Genomic DNA, 21,294 nt, shown 5'->3' on the forward strand with positions numbered 1-21,294 from the left:
CACCTACCTACCAAAAAGATGTCAACAAGATTGAGAGAGTGGTTTAAGGGAGAGTTAATAGAATAATTCGTAAAAGTGAGATAATAATTTGTTGATATTTTCCAGTGAACTGGTGAATTGGGTAACATGAAAATGCAAGCTCAATATTATATTCCTGGAAGTCAAAGTGAAATGATTTTCTTTCTCCTCATGAAAAGCTTTCTCTGAACTCGGTATAGATTGTAAATATTGACCATAAAGCCAGTACCTGACTGAGGGTGTTACTAAACACATGAGCTAAAATATTGATGTTTTCAGTGAAGAGTGTAGATAACTTTGCTGTTGTGTTAGCAGCAGTATGTGGCAAGCTAAGTTCAACTCATATTCTTAAATATGTTTTATTCTGACAAATGACTGACTGACCACAGATAAAACTTCTATGAAGATGACATTTTCTACTATCCAATGCCCGAAGTAACTAATGAAGTACAAAGAAGAATAAGCACATGGTTGATAGAAAAATGGAGGGTTACGTTAAAGGGAAGAGTTATATTGATCTTAGAGTAGATTAAAAAGTTCAACACAACATCGTGGGCTGAAGGCCCTGTAATGTGCTTTAACATTCTCTGTTCTAAACCTTTCCTGTGGCATAAATTCATGAAGTATGAGAGAGATAGCAGTTGAAGTGAAAATACTGAGGCATCTTAACAATATTAAACTTGAATAAAAACGCTCAAGAAACTTGTTTTAAGTCTAGCTTCTTTTAATCATGAAAGAACTCCTGTCACACTTACTGCATTTGAACTTGCAATGAAAATTTTATAGATTTCAGAAGAAATTCTTTGCTTAGAAGCTGTCATCTTATTTGTGTTTCAAACTGAGATGAATGGGCTAGAACTTTGGTCTTTATTTTCAGTGGAGACATTTGATTGTTGAAATACAACAGTTGATATTCATGCACAGGTAAATCAGCAATTGCTGTTCCTGAAACAATAACCCAAACGAACAACTGCATTTTCATTATCCCACAGTGTTGCCCAGAAGTGCAATCTAACAAAGGCGAATGCCAAGGCAAACATTTAGGACGAGTGTCTTAAATAAAGGACCAAGAGATGGTTGTTATGTCTGGTCTTAAAGGAGGAAATGGGATGAACATCAGGTTTAGAGGCTATTCTAAAGCTGGAAGTTGGAAGCAAAAATGTAACCACACAACAGGCCAGCACAGAATAACCCAAGTTTTATGGACTATATACAGTGTGAGCCGGTAGGAAGAGAAACTACTGAAGTCACAGATAAAGTTTAAATATAAAGCTAAGAGTTCTAATTTAAGAGGCCAGCAGAATATGTAATTCAGCAAGGACAGGTGCTGCTGATACATGAGCTGTACCTAAAGTGGGCACACATAGATGAGGTGAGTTTATGCAGGGTAAAAGAATGGAAACCAACAAACAGAGTATCAGCTCTCTCAGCTAGTTCATTGACAAAGGTGTGTATGAGGACTTTTAGTAGTAGACAGCTAGGAAAACATTTGAAATCAGGAAAATACATAAGTGATAATGCTAGACAGGTAGTCTGATGGTACAGAACCTATAGAGGGATCAGAACAGAGCATGAGGCTGTCAGCAGAAATGTGAAAGTTAAAGTAAAATTTCCAAGTGGAATAGAGATTTCCAAGTATTAGAGATAGCCACTAAATGTTGACCTTACTGATGAAGCTAAACTCCCAAAATGAATTTTAAAAAAGGGGAAAAAAAGAGTAAAGAGATTCTGCAGATGCTGGAAATTCAGAGTTGCGCGCTTGCGCATGCACACACACACACACACACACCTGCAGGAACTCAGAAGGTCAGGCAGCCTCTATGGAGAGGAATGAACAGTTGATGTTTCAGGCCAAGACTGTTCACCGGAAACTGGAAAGGAAGGGGGAAGAAGCCCAATTTCTGAACAGACCATGAACACGACATGAAACCAAAAGCCATAGGAGTCGAATGAGGCCATTAAGCCTGTCGAGTCTGCTCCACCATTTCGTTATGGCTGATCCATTCCCCTCTCAACCCCATTCTCCCGCCTTCTCTCCATAACCATTCAAAGTTTATTTATTGTCAAAATTTGTATACATAATACACCTTTACAGGCAGCTGCAAAACAAAGAAACCCCAAAAGAACTGATTTGAAAAAGACTGACACCCAATGCGCTGAGAGAAATAAAATCACGCAAGCAAATAGCATTCAGAACAGAAGTTCTACAAAAGACTTGAAGCCGGGAGTCACTGCAGCTAGAACAGGCCACAGCCTCAGTTCATCGCAGAGCTGAGTAAATGTTGTGGAACCACAGGTGCAAAGCCAGGCAACACTGCAGCTGGAGCAGGCCATGGCTTCAGTTCATCACAGAGCTGAGTAAATGTCACAGAGCAGCGAGCTGAACCAGCCCATCCCTCACCTCTGGTCCCAACATCCTGACCTTTTCAATCTGACCCGGTGCTTCAATCACCCAAACATCGGGTCGTTCCTCGCTCTCGGGCCACACTGGAGCCTGGACCCTGCTGCCACAATTTGGCCTGTACCTGACCTTTCCAGTTTGGCCTGTCACTTTAATCAATGTGATATCGGGACTTTCCTCTCTCTCGACTCCACCATACCTCGCCTTCACCTCTGCCTCCTCCCACCTCTGCTCAGCTAGCCTCACGTCTGCATGCCTCTGGATTGTTAGCAATGATCATTATTAATAAAGTGTTATTAACGAGGTGTTTCATTTTCTTTGTCTTATATTTCCATAGATCCAGCACCCTGTGACTAAAAACACATTTTACACTCCATACTACATGACATTTTTGCTCTCTTTTGAATGACTCACTTTTTAACAGATTTCTTACTGTTACAGAGTAATTTTTTATGTTTTACAATGTTATGCTGCCACAAAACAACACATTTCATGATGTATGTCTGTGATAGTAAACCTGATTCTGGTTTTGATTAAGAAGGTCAGGGGTGGGGGGCTGCAGGGGAGGAGTACAAGCTGGCAAATGATAGGTGAAACCAGGGGAGGGGGAAGGTGGGTGGACGGGTGGTGGAGGAGGTGAGTGAGAAGCCGAGGTGATAGGTGGAAGAGGTAAAGGCCAAAGAAGAAAGAATCAGATATGAGAGGAGAATAGGAAAGAGGAGGGGCACTAGTGGGAGGTAAAAAGAGGAAGGATTGATTGTACAGGTAGAAGGAAAATGAAATATTCCTGGAGATACTCTAGCTTAATAATACTTCATCTTACAAAATGCAGGTTGAATTAGTGCTGTGCAGGTGACCTGTGCATGTCTTGACTGAGGATGGAGGGAGCAATTGCCTAAAAAAAAAACATGTGTAATACAAAGGCTGCACACATAATCTAGCTTATTTTTCTTGAATTCTCACACAGATGAGGGTTGATGCAAGGAAGCAGCTGAAAAGAACTGAATGCAGTAAAGGCAATGAGACCAAACAACACCCTGGCTGCTGTGCTGCTGGCGTGCTTTAGAAGTAACCAAGTCTCCAGTTATGCTGCTTCAGCCCAATTAGAGCACTGGCCCCTACCTAATAATGTTGGAAATGTGTCCGTCCACACAAAGAAACATCCTAGTTAATGACCAACCAATCAATTTTGAATGATCAACAATGAATGGAAAGTATTGTGACAGTTCTGCCAATCAGAACATATTCATATACCACACACTGATCCTCAGTTTAGATTCTCCAGAAACATTTAGCTCTAAACTTCATTAATGGCTTGGTTCCAACATGAACAAAAATCAGATATCCACGTGAAGGTGACAGCCCTTGCAACAGTAGACTTACCCTGTTTGTCATGGGTATGGACGGATGCTACAAATCAACTGTGGTCAATGGGACACACATTTCTGGTGGTAGACATTCATGATACCATTCTCCACATCCTCCTCCAGGACAGAGTTAGGAACTTGCATTGAAGATGGAACAGCTCAGGACCATGTAGGGGAATCAGATGTATCTTTACATCTGGCTTCACCGTCTTTTCCCGACACCTTAAGAACTGGGCCAAACACAAATTGTGTTTACTCTGCAAGCATAACCTGGCACCAGCACGTCTGGTTGCTTTCATGGAAACCTGTGACAAATGTTTGAAGCAGCAAGTTCAAATTCAAGTGTAATTGTAATTCAACCATGCATGAATACAGCCAAATGAAACAGCGTTCCTCTGGGGCCAAGGTTCAGGACACAGCACCAACAAGGTACATATAGTGCATACGAGACAGCAGTAAAATGCAGTCCCACAAAAAAATAGTCTAAGTTCCTGACTCCAGGAACGTTGCAGCAGTCTGCAATTGAACACAATACAGCTTGTCTTCTGCTGAGCAAACTCCGGACAGCAGCACCAATGCTGCAGCACGGACAACGCGCCACACCGACAGCGACACCTCTCTCCTGGGCAGTTACAAGCAGGCAACACAGTGACTTGAGGCCTCGTCCTCTCTGCCACTGAGGGCATGCAGCTTCCCTGCCGTCTGCCAAAGATTCAGTGTACCAGACTTGCAGCATTCCACGTTACCAATGTCCAACAGGGTCTTGCCGTCTGACTAAGACAATCAGTCACTGATAGACTGGACACAGTTTCAATGCACCACAACGATTCCTCCCTGTCACAGTCAGCAGCACGGTCCACACCGGGTCTAGCTCCTTCGGTTCCTCTGCCAATGAGCAACTCACTGATGGGGTAGACCTGCAGTACTTTAAGTTTTTAATGTCCAGCACAGTCTTGTGACCATAAAAGATACATTTAAAAAGGACAATAACACCTTTGGTAGTGCGTCGCCATCTTACCCGAATTGAATTTTACATTAAATTTCATTGCATCACACATGAAAATGTTGCCCCACAGGATACAATTTCTTGTCTTAGTTCAGAGTAGAATGAGGCAGGATGGTTGCAGTCACACAGAAAACTTTGGTTCTAGCCTTTTCAGTGGTGTGGAAGAGGGAAATACTGATTACTGAGTATTCAGATATGCAAATAAAGGAAAGAAGCATGCATGGTCAGAAAGCTGGGAACTTTAGGTGAAGAATGTAGATTGGAAATGAGACGTTAGTTTGTAGCATTAAAAGAATCACAAATGAGGAATGGTAATGCTGACATTTTTGAATGTGATGAGGAAAGTGACTGAGAAGGTTTATAATGGCAACAGCTATGTGGCCAGCAGTTTGGTGGATGTGGTGTTGCGTGTGGGAAGTGACAAGCTGAGCACTGAGGGCATGAGAAAGAAGGGAGAAAACTAGAGAGAGCAAAGCTGACTCAGGGGCATAGCAGTTGGAACCATAAATAAATTTACATTAGGTAAAAGAAAAATGTGCTGGTATTTTTGAGAATGATACAAGATGGCCTGAGAATCTCTTGAGTGCTTAATCAAGTGATATTCAGTCTTGGAACCTGGCAGGTGAGGACAGAGTCAGAGAAAATGTGGTGGAATACGGTTGACCTTTCTGGGCAGTTATGTGTTAACTTGTTAAAAATCATAACAGGTTCTTACTCCTAATTTTGTTAGTGTAGTGTCATTGTTTTATTCTCCTGTTTTACAGGGTGACGACAAAAGTTTCAGGCGTGCACCATCGTGGCGAAAACGCTTTCGTCCACGGGAGGTTCATGGTATAACCATGATGCCGGGGTCTACAGAAACACTGCCTGCAGGGTTCAGAGTTACAGCAATGTCCTCCCCAGCCCCATCTGTGCAGCCGAAGAAAATTCAACCAGAAGGTAAATTTAAGCCTTTTTCAATCGAATATGCTAAGACAGTAGCGCAATATTAATACGCAGCAGCCTCTGCAGACTCTGGATTGGGGATTGACAAATGTTATGTGGATTTTCTGGTGTAGTCTGTTTTGTCATATGCTTTTGTGATATCATTCTGGAGGAACGTTGTCTCATTTTTAACTGCATTACATTTGTGGTTTCTAAATGACAATGAACTGAATCTGAATCTGAATCTGAATGGTAGCTACCTGTTCACAAAGGGAGCATCATTGATTCATACGTAAACTGGTAACATGCTTTGCAGTCAATTCCACACAGTTTTATTACGAAAAAAGAAACAATTTTACAGCTAGGAAATAATGCATGTGAATGCATCCTTAATATGTTTAACTTGTCTGTTAGCTGTGTTGAATTAACATAAAACTGAATGGCGTGAAACAGGGTCAGACAAAGACTTTTCTCAGAGCCAAAAGAAACACTTGTCAGTCTCAAGCTGCTACAGTTCTTGTTGTATGGCTGAATGCCATTGGCAACAGAAATATAAAGCCTACGTTAGAGTGTTGAAGTGTTCAAAGCTAATTGACAGTCATGGCAAGACGTTAATATCTTACCATGGTTGTATACCATAAATTAAGATTTCACATGATGCAACTAGCCAAGGGCAACTTGTATCTTGCTCAAAACCAAGGAATTTTATTGAAAACCATAAAATATTTATGATCAAGTAAAATTCTAAACATTAAAAAATAGAGCTCATTCATTTGCTCTTATTAAGAAGACTATATAATTTCTAATTTGCTTTAGAATAATTTATATAAAAAAGACATTTGACTTCATTGACACAGAAAGTACACACAACAATATAGTCCTATAAGATATACTTTCATGCCCTTGGTATCTGCTTTGACTAATTCCCCACAATATCATTACAGGACTTGACACAGTTACTGTAGAGTGCAAGATGTCCAGAACCAGGGACCACAGTGTAAAAGTATGGATGAGTTAGTCATTCAGGGTGTGAGGTTTCTTCACACTATGCTAATGAATTTTTGGATTTCACCACCCAAGTTGGGTCTGGAGACTTAATGACTTGCTGTGAGGTGGTTATTCAAAACAATGCTGGAGCCAACAGCTGCGATGGCATCACATTTAGAGGGTGACAGATCTTTCAATGTTAAGGAATCCTATCGAAATGGGGCTATAGTTAGGAAAACTATGCTGTGTTAAAGGGCACACACAAAAAACTGGAGGAACTCGGCAGGCCAGGCAGCATCTGGGGAAAAGAGTACTCCAGTGTGTTGCTTGGATTTCCAGCATCTGCAGATTTTCTTTTCTTTGTGACTGCAGTAAATGATTATCCCTGATCTTACCAAATTTCTTTGCCAGCATTAATGGCCAAATAACCCATTCCTGTTTCAGTTTCTAATGTCCAACCAGGTAGAAGGTAAATTATCTGGCAACAACTTTCTTGGACAGGCTATTGAAATTAGCTCAGCTTTAAATTTTATACTTTATCATTTTGAAACTGTGCAGGACAATTTCCATAATTCCTGCTACATGCTTTTTAAGGGCCTTCCATTTAAATGACATACTCAGAGAGCCATCCGTCACGGTGTAACTCTGGGATCTGGTAAGTAGATGAGTAGAGTATCAAAACCTGTTCATTATTTCAGTTCCCATGTAGAAGCTTAGGTACCAAGTAAACTTGAGAAAGAAATGGAACAGAGATACTAGGAAGCAGAATGAAGAAGGGAGTTAAACTATCAAAGAGCCCCATCACCAATGTTTGAAGTGTGGCTACTTATGCTTATGCTAATCTGCAGGAGTGGCTTGCTGTACTTACTGCATGTTGTGTGATTTGTTTTTGTTGCCTTGATGGAAACGCAGTTGGTACATCAGGGACACAGAGGTTAGATACATCAACAGTACGCACATACTCCTGCTGACATCTAGATCAGTCAGCCAGCTACCGGTAAGTAAATAACTTCTGTTTTTATGGCTGTTAGATGGAGCACTGAAGTTCTACAAAACCATTGGAACTTTGATGCAGTGCAAGGAAAGTTACATGGAAAATTAAATGTATTTGTTGCTAGAATTTATGATAATTATTTTGTCCCAAAACAGTGATCTTTATCTTCAAATTGAAAGTACAGGAATTACATTGTAAGGCCTCCTTTCAACTCCTAATATGATTTTTTTTTTAAATTTCTCAACATTTCCATATGAAATTGAAAGATTAGGTTTGCAATATAAATAGCTTTGGGCTCTTCAGTATGATGGAGCGAAAGAGCTCTCACTTGAGGATAAATCCAGAGTCACACTGGGGTATAGACTGAACTGAATAAGTAACCAATGTACACACAGTGTAAATCTGTCTCTCTTTTACCATTAACATTACAAATGCTTTCCTCCTCTTTCCAGCCAGCCCACTATCCTGACCCACAGTGAAGGCACGGTGTCTGAATTTGCTGGGATAAGATTGTGTATACTGGTCTATTGCACAGTCCCAAATTCATTATTTGATCAAGTTTAAAGAGCTGAAGTTCTTTTGCTGTGACTTATTAAGAAGCATCACTAGTTTACAGGTCTTCACTCCTCCAGTAAGCATGAAGTAGACCCCCTAATGAGTTTTATATTTCTACACTGACTTTAAATAAAGCCATATAAACCATATAACAACTACAGCATGGAAACAGGCCATCTTGGCCCTTCTAGTCCGTGCCGAATGCTTACTCTCACCTAATCCCACTGACCCGCACTCAGCCCATAAAACTCAGTTTAAAGTATACATCTCTTTAACCAGGTCCATCCTACTCTCTTGCCCTTAAAAAGAGCATTGACATACTGTGCTGTCTGTATTGTTTATAGCTTTTTCACCTTCGGTGAGATGTTTCATCAGAGGGGGGACTGTAGAAAGAACTTGCTAGCATCCTATGTTCCTCCCTCTGCAAAATGTTAGTGGGTCGACGTCAGGTGAGAGTAGAACTCAGCAAGCCTGCAACTGAATAAACTCAGATGTTTACATGTCAAGCTAGCATGGTAATCTGAGGATGTGGTAAAGCATCTCCTAATTTAGGTGGGGAATGAAGAAAGTCTGCTGTGAAAGAGTATAGTTAATAATTGATCATTTGTTTCCTCCAGTGCATTCCCACTACTTGTATGGACACATGCTTGCTGCCTTTCGGGAATAATCCACTACATCTCTGTGAGATCAACAATGGAGGTCAAATGCTGTTGCACAAAACTTAGAAAGGCATAGATGGTTTGAATGTATGTTGAATATAAATGGGCAATAGTTTACTTACATTCAAAAATGCTTACACTATGATTTTATTTATCTGGTAATGACTTTCTTTAGATTATCTTTTACAATGCTGGTAGACAATTTTAGGTTTTCATTTTGGAGATGTTTCACTGTAATATTATATTCTAAGTACAGTATGTAGTAAATTCGGTCAACTTTTAACCTCAAGTACAGTTGTAGTTTCATTGGTTGTAGTAATTTTTTTCCAAGTGTATCATATCTGCTGTATGTAAACGTATGGCCATGAAGTAATGCAAGTTTTTTATGTAAATGTATATAATTATGGCTGACTGTAACAGCATTTTTTAGATAATTTAATGGAATTTGGAGAATACAGATTCAACCTAAATGCTGTCTTAATTAATGATGTTGCTGCCATTTTTATCTTGCTGATATATATCAAGGACATCTTGTTCCATTTGTTCATTTTCAGCAAATCATGTGTGCAAATATATCTCTACCATGCCAATTTTAGCACACAATATGATGACTGGATGGCTTTCTTTTTTATTGTGGAAATGGCAACTGTTAAATTGAGTCCTCAAGTTCTGATTTTCTAATTGGCGGCAATTTCGGGCTGCCAAAGTCTCTTGTTCCATTGAACAATTAAAAAAATAATTTTAACTCTTTATTTTTTTTTTAAATAGCCTTGTTGGCAGTTATACGAGGTTTGTTTTCTTTGTTTTTGGGATTCCTGAGTCTTTCGCTTCACTTGCTACATTTATTTCAGTTTACTTCCTTAAACTGCAGACCTGAATAGTTTTCTTTCTTCCTTATTTCCCATCATTCATTATTGAATGTACAGACCTGGTTGCAAAGGATCCTTTTTAAAGAGTCACTCATGAGGCAGCAAAGCAGCACAGCATTCAAACGCCTCCAATGCTGATCATTCTGACTTCAGAAACAATAGTAGGCTCTGATGTTAATTCAACAATCCACAATATTTTGAAATCAGTGGTTTCTACTCCAAAGCCTCCAAATATCGAGAGAATTTAGGATCACAAGAAAATTATTAGCATTTTATCAAAAGATGCCCTGTATTGTCTAAACTAAGTATTTCTTGTTGTGATTCCCACTTTTAATATGTACTTCTAAAATCAGATTCAAAACATTTTTGTCTTTTTCCCTATTGTAGGTAGATATTGTACATGATCTAATAGTTGACAAATTATGACAGATGAGTGCTGTTAAACTGATTACACCCAGACCACCTGGGACACGGGGAAATTATTTCCCAAAGTAGGAAAAGAAAGTAACATTTTACCTTACCAGATATTTCAGGAAGTATTTAAGCATGCTCCTTTATAGTGGCAAAGCACTGGCACTTTCTGTTTCACGAGTGTTTGTGACTATCCCTTGAATTGTTGACCATTGAAACCTTTTATGAAGTTCAACAAAATGTTAATCCTATTTTATAAAATTCATTTTAATAAATTGATAAATATATATATATTATACATGGTCCTTCAAAGCTGTTGAAGTCTGCATCTTTTTAATTCAACACTTTGTGGAAAGCAGTCAAAAATTTTTCTCAGACATAAGTGTTTTACAAATCAAATAATTAAATGCACTCACTTTAACCTTTTAATTCCCAAGTGCCGTGAAAATAAAGTAACTACTACTTCCTATTGTAATGAGTTCTGCATTAGGTGACATGCAGGGAATGTGCAGGATTATAGAATGAACTAACACTAAGCTCTGATTATAGTTTTCTGCCTGTGAGGGTCAGCATTACATATTGAAATTAAAAAAAGAATAGGAAGTCATAAATAGTTATCTTAGTAACAGCTGTGATATTGTAACCCAAGGATTTATTGAGTTTATCTAATTAATTTTAAACAAGAATCTTCTTCATAAGAATCTTCTAAATCTAACTCTTGCCTGTAGTAAATTTGAAAATGGTCTCCAGGTCCATTCTCAGTTCATGGGGAAATCATAATTAATAAAATGTTTAAAAATAAACTTATTCTGATTATGGGAAGGCATTAAATATCTTTTTCCCTCCATACTTTGTACTCAAAATAATGTAATAGCTAGATTTGAATGTTTTTGTTCAAATGTGTGGACATCATGTTATTTTATTTTAATTGAACATGGTGTTTGTTTTTTTTAAACATTTTCTCTCTGAATATATTGGCAACCTTTAAGAAGTATCTGTGCTAAAGTTAATGAAATTTATTTTCACCATAGTGCACTGAGTTTACATAATACTTGCTTTACTAACAGGCACACTAATTGTAAGAGATATTCTTGTGGAAATTCACTGAGCTGTTTTTGTTTGAAGTATAATGTTGCAGCATTTTTGTTCAAGTATAATCTTTTCAGGTAGGTGGATTATGAATAAACAGCTCAGGAAGCATGTTGATCAAAGTTTTCAAAGTAATTATCCAGAAAAACTGGAATCGACCTATTGTGTCTCACCAAAGTCCAATTTTGTTCCGTTTGAAAACACTGTTTACAACCTCACCTACTCACACACAGACATACTTACAGTTTACACTCTCATTGATAACACAATGCATTAGTTAATGTGAACTTGCTCCACAATCCTGTCCATAAATAATGACCATTTTTAATCAAGTAAATATGAAGATATGAAGCGCCTCTCTCTCGTGTGTAATAGAATCTCCATTCTATGAGTTCTATTTCTCTTTCCTTTATTCGTCATCCCTGCCCCTTTTCCTTCTGCTGCATAGTCTTTGATTTTACACTTTATTTATGCCAAATTTGCCTTGTCATATGGTAATTGTCTCTTTTACCAAATGTACTAATTCAAAGATAAAGAAATTCCTGCACATGGATTGATAAGTAAATGCTATTATCATTTGCCTGTACAGAACTCTGTTACTTATTGCCTGTTATTTTGACAATGAACATATCTTCTGAGTGTGCTGTGGTGACAGATCTTTGCTGATACAGATCTACATGTTCTTTTTTTAAATTTAACATGAACATTGGTCAGGTTGGGATGAGGAGAGATATGAAGCAGTACTCAAAAATAAATACACTATAAATGGTTGAACATGGAATTAGGACTCTAGAAGGAGAGTGTGGTATATTTACTTTGAATCAGGTGCATGTGTATTTAAATTGTAAGTTTTAAACATCTGTATAAGATTCATTATTGAATGCATGTACACCATCTACTTCATTAAACTGTGAAATAGTAAGATGAATTCAATATAAATTAAGAGGGTCTGTTTTGAGATTATTTATTAATGTCAACAAAGAAACTTCCTGAAAAGAAGCATTTCCACTGGTTGACATAAACCAGTTGTGCAAATATGGGTGCTTGTTAAGTAGTTTCCATTTTTCTCAATCACAAAACCATTCATCAAATACATGGGCCTTTAAAAAGGCTGGGTTGTGAGCTTCTAATACAAATGCACTTTAAAATATTGTTTAGCATGTTAAAGTGATTTTTGGATTAAGCTTGGAGAATTACCAAGAATACTTGGAGATTTGCTTTGCACTGTTCGTAAAATGATGGTGTCCATAATACATGGATGGTTCACAATGTCATACTGTAATATATAAGCTACTTTTGAGGAGACTAAATAAATTTTGTTAAAGCTATTTATCACAAGTGCCCACATTTTACTTAAGGTGTATTAATATCTGAGTTGCATACTATTCTATGCTACTCAGTATGAAGCAGCTCAGGACTCATTATCTTCAATTAACTGATTTTACAGCCAAAACTTAAAATAGACTGTTGGGGAATTCCACCCCTTTAAGGACACAATTTGTGGCTGGTTTGGCCAAAAAACAAGCATTATTCTTTTCCTCAGTTTTTATACCTAATGTTTTAAGAGTTTTGTGGGTGCATGTTTCCGTAGTCTCTTAACTTGATGATACATTTTCAGCTCTCCGCTGCCATGCACCATTTCTTTGTCCGTGTTTCTCACCTTTTTAAAGTCAATAAAAGAAGGCATATACCTTGCAAGTTAGATTAAGTAACAATTTATTTAACACATGCAGATATGTAATTCTTAGTTTTTGCAGCATGTATAGCAATAGGCAAAATAATAAAATTGATGCTTATTGATATTATTTAAACCTTTAACTCAGAGGAAGGAGCAATGCGTGCCATGTTAGGTTTTACAGAAACAGGAATGCGTTGATCTAAAAACTCCATTAAAAAAAACAGCCTTGCCTTTGTTTACACGTATAGCCACAAACATTATGTTGGAGAAATGAAACTAGGGAAGATGTTGGTTCGATTAATGTTTAAACACATTATAACGGGTGTAATGAGTGCTTGGATAAACATTAGTAAATTCAACTCATGGGTTATCTCCTCATGCTGAAGTGAACTAAGTTATGGTCCTTGCAAACCATTCATTTCCATATCTAGCAAACTGTTATTCAGTCATCAGTTGACAGTTCCCATTCCAAATACATTATCATCTATATGTGACCAATTAAAATGCAATAACCAACTTGTCTCAGTGTGCAGCTGTGATCTCTGAGCTGTCTAATGCTGATAGCCATGAAGAGTCAATTCACACAATCTAACATTATGCTCTGAGAAGGAAGGATTAACAGTCAGCTTGCATTCAGATCCAAAGAGGGTGATGAGCTGAGCTTGGTGTTGATTTAACCTTAAGAATGTATGTATGCAGTAATCAACAATTATTTGTAGAGAGTATTGTTGCAGGACAGAGTAACCCTGAGAATTCATTATTATGAATATTGTTTGAGTTGCAGACAAGGTATTCACCGATAAATTAAAAATCCAATCCTACAATTTCATGAATTGGAATTAGAATTGCCTTATGCCTGTCACACGCACCAACATAGAGTGAGGAGCTTGTCTTGCTTACTGTTCATACAGATTACACAGTACATTGAAGTAGAACAAGTAAAAAAATGATGAAGAATAAACTGTTCAAGCTACAGAAGAAGTGCAGTGCAGGTAAGCAATAAGGTGAAAGATCATAATGAAGAAAATTATGAAGGAACAATTTTATCATAGTAGGGAACCATTTAATAATCTTATAACAGCAGGGTAGAAGCTGTCCTTAAGGCTGGTGGTACGTGACATTGATGACCTCCAAGAAATCATGGTAGACTGGTAATGCAGTCCAAAAGAAATGTGAAACTGATGACATTAATTAGTATTTTAAAGTAATATTGCTGATAATTGCAAATATTATCTAATCTGTGCAGTGCTGTTTGTTTTGGAATTTGTGAAATCCTGAACTTAATGTAGAGTCTTAAAAATTTTGTTTCCAGAAGCAAAATTCAATCTAATTTGACAGTTTTGCATCACTGTACATAACTTATTGCAATCTATATATTTAAGACAAACACCTACTGTTATAAGGCTTTATTTTGTGGTCCACATTTAATGGGAAGTAATTAATAGTTTTGATGGTGCATAGCTCTATAAACTTCGGGTCTATGTGTCACGAACAGTTCCTGCATCATCATTTTATAAAGTCAAAATGTTTTTCATTTTGGAATTTAGGGGATGAAATACTGAACTAATTTTGGACATGTTGAAAGATTTTCAGTGATGGACTATATGAATAGATCTGGAATGTTGCACACTTGGAATGACATGTTCATTTATGCCTGACAGCACCTTTCTGTTGCTTATAATTAAGTGTAATTGTTTGCTGGTTTCAGTAACCAACCAAGAACATAACCTTGTGGTCTTTGCACTTGAAATGCTCTTGTTTTGTACAGTATCTTAAGACCTTTTTTGTCACAGTATTATTTGTTGCCTGCTTTTAGTTGACATTAGAATTGAAATAATTATTTTCCACTGCCAATAAAAAAATAATAAAAAGTACCTTTGTCCTATGTCATCCTTTGTATTTTTGTGTACAATCCTGAATTTTCCAAACCTTGAAACTGCAACCAGAAGCCCTGTTTCCTATTGTGCATTTTCCTTCTTGGCTTTTTAAATATCTTAAATGTAAAATTTCTGATGGAAGCACCTTATTGTAATGGAAATGGTATATTTCTTCTTTTCTTAAAGTACTGATTCTTTCCTTGCATTTAATTCAGTCCTCTGAAACTGCAATTAGACTACGATTCTTCAAGTGGGATCTCAAATAGTCAACTTGGGCAAAAGTGTTGAAGTGAAGTGAATATTGGCAGAAAGCCAAACTGCAGCAATCTAACATAGGTGTGATCTGCTTTCCACTAGGAGTCCATTCTTCTTCCATTTGAAATTTTCACTCTTTTAGTAACTGCATCTGACATTAAGCTTGAAACAAACAGGATGAGTAAAAAAGCAATGGGAAATCAACTTGCATGTTTCAGAAGTCTGCACAATACCCTTGGTGCAATCCATGATCTCAAAATGGCAATGGGAGTTGAAATGCTGAAACAAGTGTCTAGCTGAAATGTGTGGTTCAGATAAGTAAATGATCAGTCATCTTGTCATAAATCGACAGATGGGCTCTAACAAGAACTAGTAATTGATGACTGAGTCATTGATTTGTTACAGGCCCTTCAGCCCTTCTTGCCCTTGCCAACCATTAGGCACCCTCCTAAACTAATCCAATTTAAGTGTTTTGGTCCATAGCCTACAATATCTTAGCAATGCATTTGCTCATCTGAAGGTATTGTGAGAGTCCCTACCCTCACTACCCCTTTAGTCAGTGTGTTCTGGACTCCAACCAAAACAGGTCAAATACTTGGAGATGTGCTCTGCTCTTCCTTGTACAGTTGTATCTGTTGATCAGAGTTTCATTAAAATGTGTGTTGAATTAAGAAAGATCATGCACAAGTTCATGTTAGTCTGTACATTTTCTATTTCAGGAAAGCCCCACCTTCTTTAAAAAGCACCACAGAAGATGACTTGTTGCCAGAATAAAGGAATACTTGAAGGGATCATCCTGTTTTCAAGCCCATAATATTAAACTCCATACAATGATATCATAGTGGATGTTTTTGTCTGCTGTCCTGTGCCAGTGTGTTCTCAGCAGTAGCCAATTGACTGCATTGCTTGGTTATTTTTATAGACTGGATGGCTCTATAAAATGAAACTCCAACTTCAGGGATCTTATCTGTCTTAGATTGATAGTTCCAAGATTTCAGAAACATATTTGCATATCAGTTGAGTGAGCTCCAATGCAGAAGTATCCACAATCACCAATCTTGGGTTATTCACAAGCAGGTCTAACCTATGGTGCTTTTTGGTGTTTCTTCAGTGCTTGGATTTTGCTAATAACAGCAGCTACCAAAAGTTGAAGAGCATCTCAGTCTTCAATCTATCATACTTGAGTGTGACCATTAGAATTCATAGAACAGTCCACACTGTATGGGCCTTTTGGTCATGATTCAGTGCCTACTTAAATTAATCTGCCCCACAATCAATCTAACCCTTACCTCCTACACAAAATATAAGCTTTAATTTTTCATTCATCCATGCACTTACCTAAGAGTCTCTTAAATGCCCCTATTATACCACCAACCCCAGCAGTGTGTTCCAGGGCCCCTACCAATCTCTGACATCTCCACTAATCTTTCCTCCAGTCACTTGAAATGATGTCCATTATGATTGGTCAATGACATGTGGCTGTCTATTTTCTCTCTTATACACCTCTATCACCTTTTGCTCTCCTTAATTCCACAGAGAAAAGCTCGATCAACGTACAATTGCCAATAAAAACATATTTTTGACACGTTGAATACTTAACCATTAAATGTATTGGTATTTGCTTCAGCATTTTCATCACAACAGCTAAGAGTTCTATGAACTACTTGGTCCAAACAGAACCAGTGTGTTACATGGTAAAAACAAAAGACACGGAACACTCCTTTGTCAGAAATGCCTTTGCCCCAACATATAAGCAATGTTTCTCTTTCTGCAGATACTGCCTGACCTACTTAGTTTCCAGAATTTTCTGCATTTCAAAGGTTCAAAGCTTCATTTGTTATCAAAGTATACAACTCTGAAATTCTTATTCTCCAGGTACCCGTGACCAAGAAAGGAAAGAACGATAGCACTATCCGCAACCTCAAAATACCACCTTCCCACACAAAAAAGCACAAAAACAATCAACCCCTAAATCCCTCCTCAGCACAAAAAAAAACAAAATGGAACATGCACATCATAGAAACATAGAAAGCCTACAGCACAATACAGGCCCTTTGGCCCACAATTCTATGCCGAACATGTACTTACTTTAGAAATTACCCAGGGTTACCCATAGACTCTGTTTTACTAAGCTCCATGTACCTATTTAGGAACCTCTTAAAAGATCCTATTGTATTCGCTTCCACCAGTTGCTTGCATCCTATTCCACACACTCACCACTCTCTGCATAAAAATCTTACCCCTGACATCCATTCTGTACCTACTTCCAAGCACCTTAAAACTGTGCCCTCCCGTGCTAGCCATTTCAGCCCTGGGAAAAAGCCTCTGACTATCCACACGATCAATGCCTCTCATCATCTTATACACCTCCATCAGGTCACCTCTCATTCTCCGTCGCTCCAAGGAAAAAAGGCCAAGTTCACTCAACCTATTCTGATAAGGCATGTTCTCCAATCCAGGCAACATCCTTGTAAATCTCCTCTGCACCCTTTTTAAGTTTCCAGATCTTTCCCACAGAACTGAGTACAGTACTCCAAGTGGGGTTTGACCAGGGTCCTATACAGCTGTAACATTACCTCTCGGCTCTTGAACTCAGTCCCATGGTTGATGAATGCCAATTCACCATATGCCTCCTTAACTTAACAGTCAACTTGCGCAGCAGCTTTGAGTGTCCTATGGACACGGACCCCAAGATGTCTCTGATCCTCCACACTGCTAAGAGTCTTACCATTAATACTATATTCTGCCATATATTTGATCTACCAAGATGAACCATCTCACATTTACCTGGTTTGAACTCCATCTGCCATTTCTCAGCCCAGTTTTGCATCCTATCGATGTTCTGCTGTAACCTCTGACAGTCCTCCACACTATCCACAACAACCCCAACCTTCATGTCATCAGCAAACTTCCTAACTCATCCCTTCACTTCCTCATTCAGGTCATTCACAAATATCATGAAGAGTAGGGGTCTCAGAACAGATCCCTGAGGCACACCACTGATCACTGATCTCCATGCAGAATATGACCCGTCTACAACCACTCTTTGCCTTCTGTGGGCAAGCAAATTAAGGATCCACAAAGCAATGTCCCCTTGGATCTCATGCCTGCTTACTTTCTCAATAAACCTTGCATGGGATACCTTATCAAACACCTTGCTAAAATCTATATACATTACATCTACTGCTCTTCCTTCATCAATGTGTTTAGTCACATTCTCAAAACATTCAGTTAGGCTTGTAAGACACAACCTGCCTTTCACAAAGCCTTGCTGACAATTCCTAATCGTACAATGCCTCTCAAAACCTTCATAAATCCTGCCTCGCAGGATCTTCTCCATCAACTTACCAACTACTGAAGTAAGATTCAGTGGCCTATAATTTCTTGGGTTATCTCTACTCCCTTTCTTGAATAAGGGAACAACGTCTGCAACCCTCCAATCCTCTAGAACCTCTCTTGTTCCCATTCATGATGCAAAGATCATTGCCAGAGGCTCAGCAATCTCCTCCCTCACCTCCCAGGCTACTGTGTCTTGTCCGGTTCTGGTGACTTATCCAACTTGACACTTTCTTAAAGCTCCAGCAATCCTTTTTCTTAATGTCTATATGCTCCAGCTTTTCAATCGCTGAGGTCCTTTTCTGTAGTGAATACTGAAGCAAAGTATTCATTAAGTACCTCGGCTATCTCTTCCAGTTCCATACACACTTCTCCACTGTCTCCTGATGAGTTATTAACTGATGAGTTCTTAACTTCAAACTTTCTGCATAATCACTCAAAGAGTTGAACTGCATGTGCATGTAACGAGAGCTGTATAACTCATCCCCTTCTACCCTAGGCCACAAACTTATCAATCACCCCTGCTGTGGACACTTTCTGGAGGTCCAAGATCTGTATGCTCCACGACCGCTGGACTAAGTGTGTAACTGTAGGAGGGGACTTGGTTGAAAAATAAATGTGCTAGGTTTTCTAAAATTGACTCCTTCTACCTCAGGCCACAAACTTATCAATCACCCCTCAAATTATACATTTAAGTCAGATATCCAGTGTTAATGGACAACAGTTTTAATTTCAATGTGGAATGGACTAATTATAAATGTGGCATTTGTCATTCAAACTTAAGGTATTGGAGAGGGTGAGAAGCCCTCACACATTACCAACCAATGTGTAAAAATCAAAATGAGATTTCTCCAACTCAAATGACATGCTGCAAATTGGAGAAATGCTGTATTTAGATTATTGAGATGCTTTTTTTCTGTTTATTCATTAACAGGAGTGTAAATAGAAGGCAGCATTTATTGCCAATTTTTAATTGCTCTTGAGATGCTGATGGTGAGCCACTGCCCGATGACCTTTGCCATACTTTGATGTGTTCTTGACCAAATGCTGATTAAGGAATAGTGAGGTATTATCAAATCAGGATGGTGTAAGGAAGTTTAGTGATGGAACGTTGGGTCTGATAAATAGTTGCTGTGTTTTATTGAGATTGAACTCATTAATTACCAATGGACATAGCCAGTTTCCTTTGTGCAAGATATGACTCCAAGTAGCTGAAGTGTTTTTTTTCCCATTTCTGTTGTTGTTAGTTTTAGCATGACCATTGGGTTTCAAACTGTGGAATCAGTCTTCAAATTAATAGAGTTACACACCACAGAAACTGACTGGTCTACTCAGTCTGTGCCAACTATCATACACCCATTCACACCAATTCTACATTAATCTCAGTTTATTCTCCCCATATGTCCATGAACTTCTGCCCCCTTCCCACCACATCCACACTCTAGGAACAACTGACAGTGGTCAGTTAACCAATCAACCTGTACCTCTACTCCAGAGGGCCCGGGGGATTATAGCGACAGCATGCAAACTCCCCACATACAACACCGGTGGTTGGAGGTTTGAGACGGCATTTTCACATTTTGGGAAAATAGGAAGGTTTGCTTATTTGATTTCACCCATGATGCAGTTTCAATTATTTCACTACCGGCTGGCAGACGCATCGATCGAAATTTCTATTCTCCTGGATTCCATTCGATTAATTTGTCATTGTATGTAATTGCAGATCAGCAGAGTGGGCATCTTTGGAATAGTTAAATGACTAATATATCTGGGTGAAGTATTGTGTCAAACAATTGACAAACAATGAAAGGCTTTTTGCCTCATTGTAATTAAAGGAGCTTTAAATGATTCTGAGTCATTTTGTTTCTACCTATCCTCAAAAGATGTTGAATTATATTTCTGTGTATGCCTTTATTTCAGTTCAGTTATTCTGAAGCCATTGGGAATACTAAAAAAGACCACCATGCCTTCGATTATATGGAAAGCAAGAGAATGTTGTTGAAGTCAATTTTATGTTGGGAGATTGTGTGGAGATGTGTGTTTCTTGTCTTGGTATTTCAGTCCAAATAATAATAACTCTAGGTGTGCTAAGTACACAATAAATTAATGTTCTTTTAATGTCAAATAGAGTTTTTTTTAGATTTAAATCTCAGCTGAATAAAATATAGCCATTCCCCCCCCCCACCTCTGCCATGTACTGAAGATTAAAAGATAACGAGTCTCCTGTTGGCAGTCCGTGGAGTAGGACGTGTGTACACTGCTCCTAACTTTGATAACCTACTTTCACGCTGCTAGATTCATTTAAAGTTTGAAGATTTATTACTTTTACTGAAGGTTTTACAATTTAGTTATGATGGCAGGGATTTAAAAAAAAGCTGGAAAAACCATTGCTGAAACCAACCCAACAGAGCAACCAGTGGAAATCCTTACTTCAGAAAGAATGCTCTCTTTAGTGGAAGATATGAATACTAAGATTGATAGCTTGGTGAAGGCTAATGAAAAGTTTGAAAAAATTATCTCCATTGTCCAGGAATCTTACGGCAATCTGGAAATCCAATTCGAGGTGCTCAAGAAAACTACTAACAGAATCAAAAGAGGACAGGAGGCAATGAATCAAGTTATTAAAGAACAAAAATTAAAGATATCGGCTATGGAAAAGAAAATTAACAAGGCTACTTTGGAAATATTGAGAATTAAGGAGAAAACGGTTAATCCGGAAAGTAGAAGCTGCAGGATGAATTTACGCATACTGTGTTTGCCTGAAAAGACAGAATCCAGTGAGCCATTAAAATATTTTACAGGTATGTTATGTTCACTCCTTAGTAAGATACTTGAAGCCCCTCCGATGATAGATAGAGCCCATTGCTC

At 38.3% G+C, this 21,294-nt stretch overlaps 1 protein-coding gene across 1 annotated transcript in view; it reads left to right on the forward strand.

Annotated features, from left to right (window-relative positions):
* The window catches only part of ppfia4 (PTPRF interacting protein alpha 4), a 219,228-nt gene extending 204,424 nt beyond the window's left edge, over positions 1 to 14,804 (forward strand). The window contains exons 29-31 of the mRNA XM_059950617.1: positions 5,557 to 5,731; positions 7,616 to 7,700; positions 8,870 to 14,804. Of these exons, the coding sequence (XP_059806600.1) occupies positions 5,557 to 5,731; positions 7,616 to 7,674 (234 nt within the window). The 3' untranslated portion in view covers positions 7,675 to 7,700; positions 8,870 to 14,804. The remainder of the gene's footprint in view (positions 1 to 5,556; positions 5,732 to 7,615; positions 7,701 to 8,869) is intronic.
* The last annotated feature ends 6,490 nt before the right edge of the window (positions 14,805 to 21,294 follow it).

This window comes from Hypanus sabinus, chromosome 25 (genome assembly GCF_030144855.1).
Source record: "Hypanus sabinus isolate sHypSab1 chromosome 25, sHypSab1.hap1, whole genome shotgun sequence".
NCBI classification, from domain to species: domain Eukaryota; kingdom Metazoa; phylum Chordata; class Chondrichthyes; order Myliobatiformes; family Dasyatidae; genus Hypanus; species Hypanus sabinus.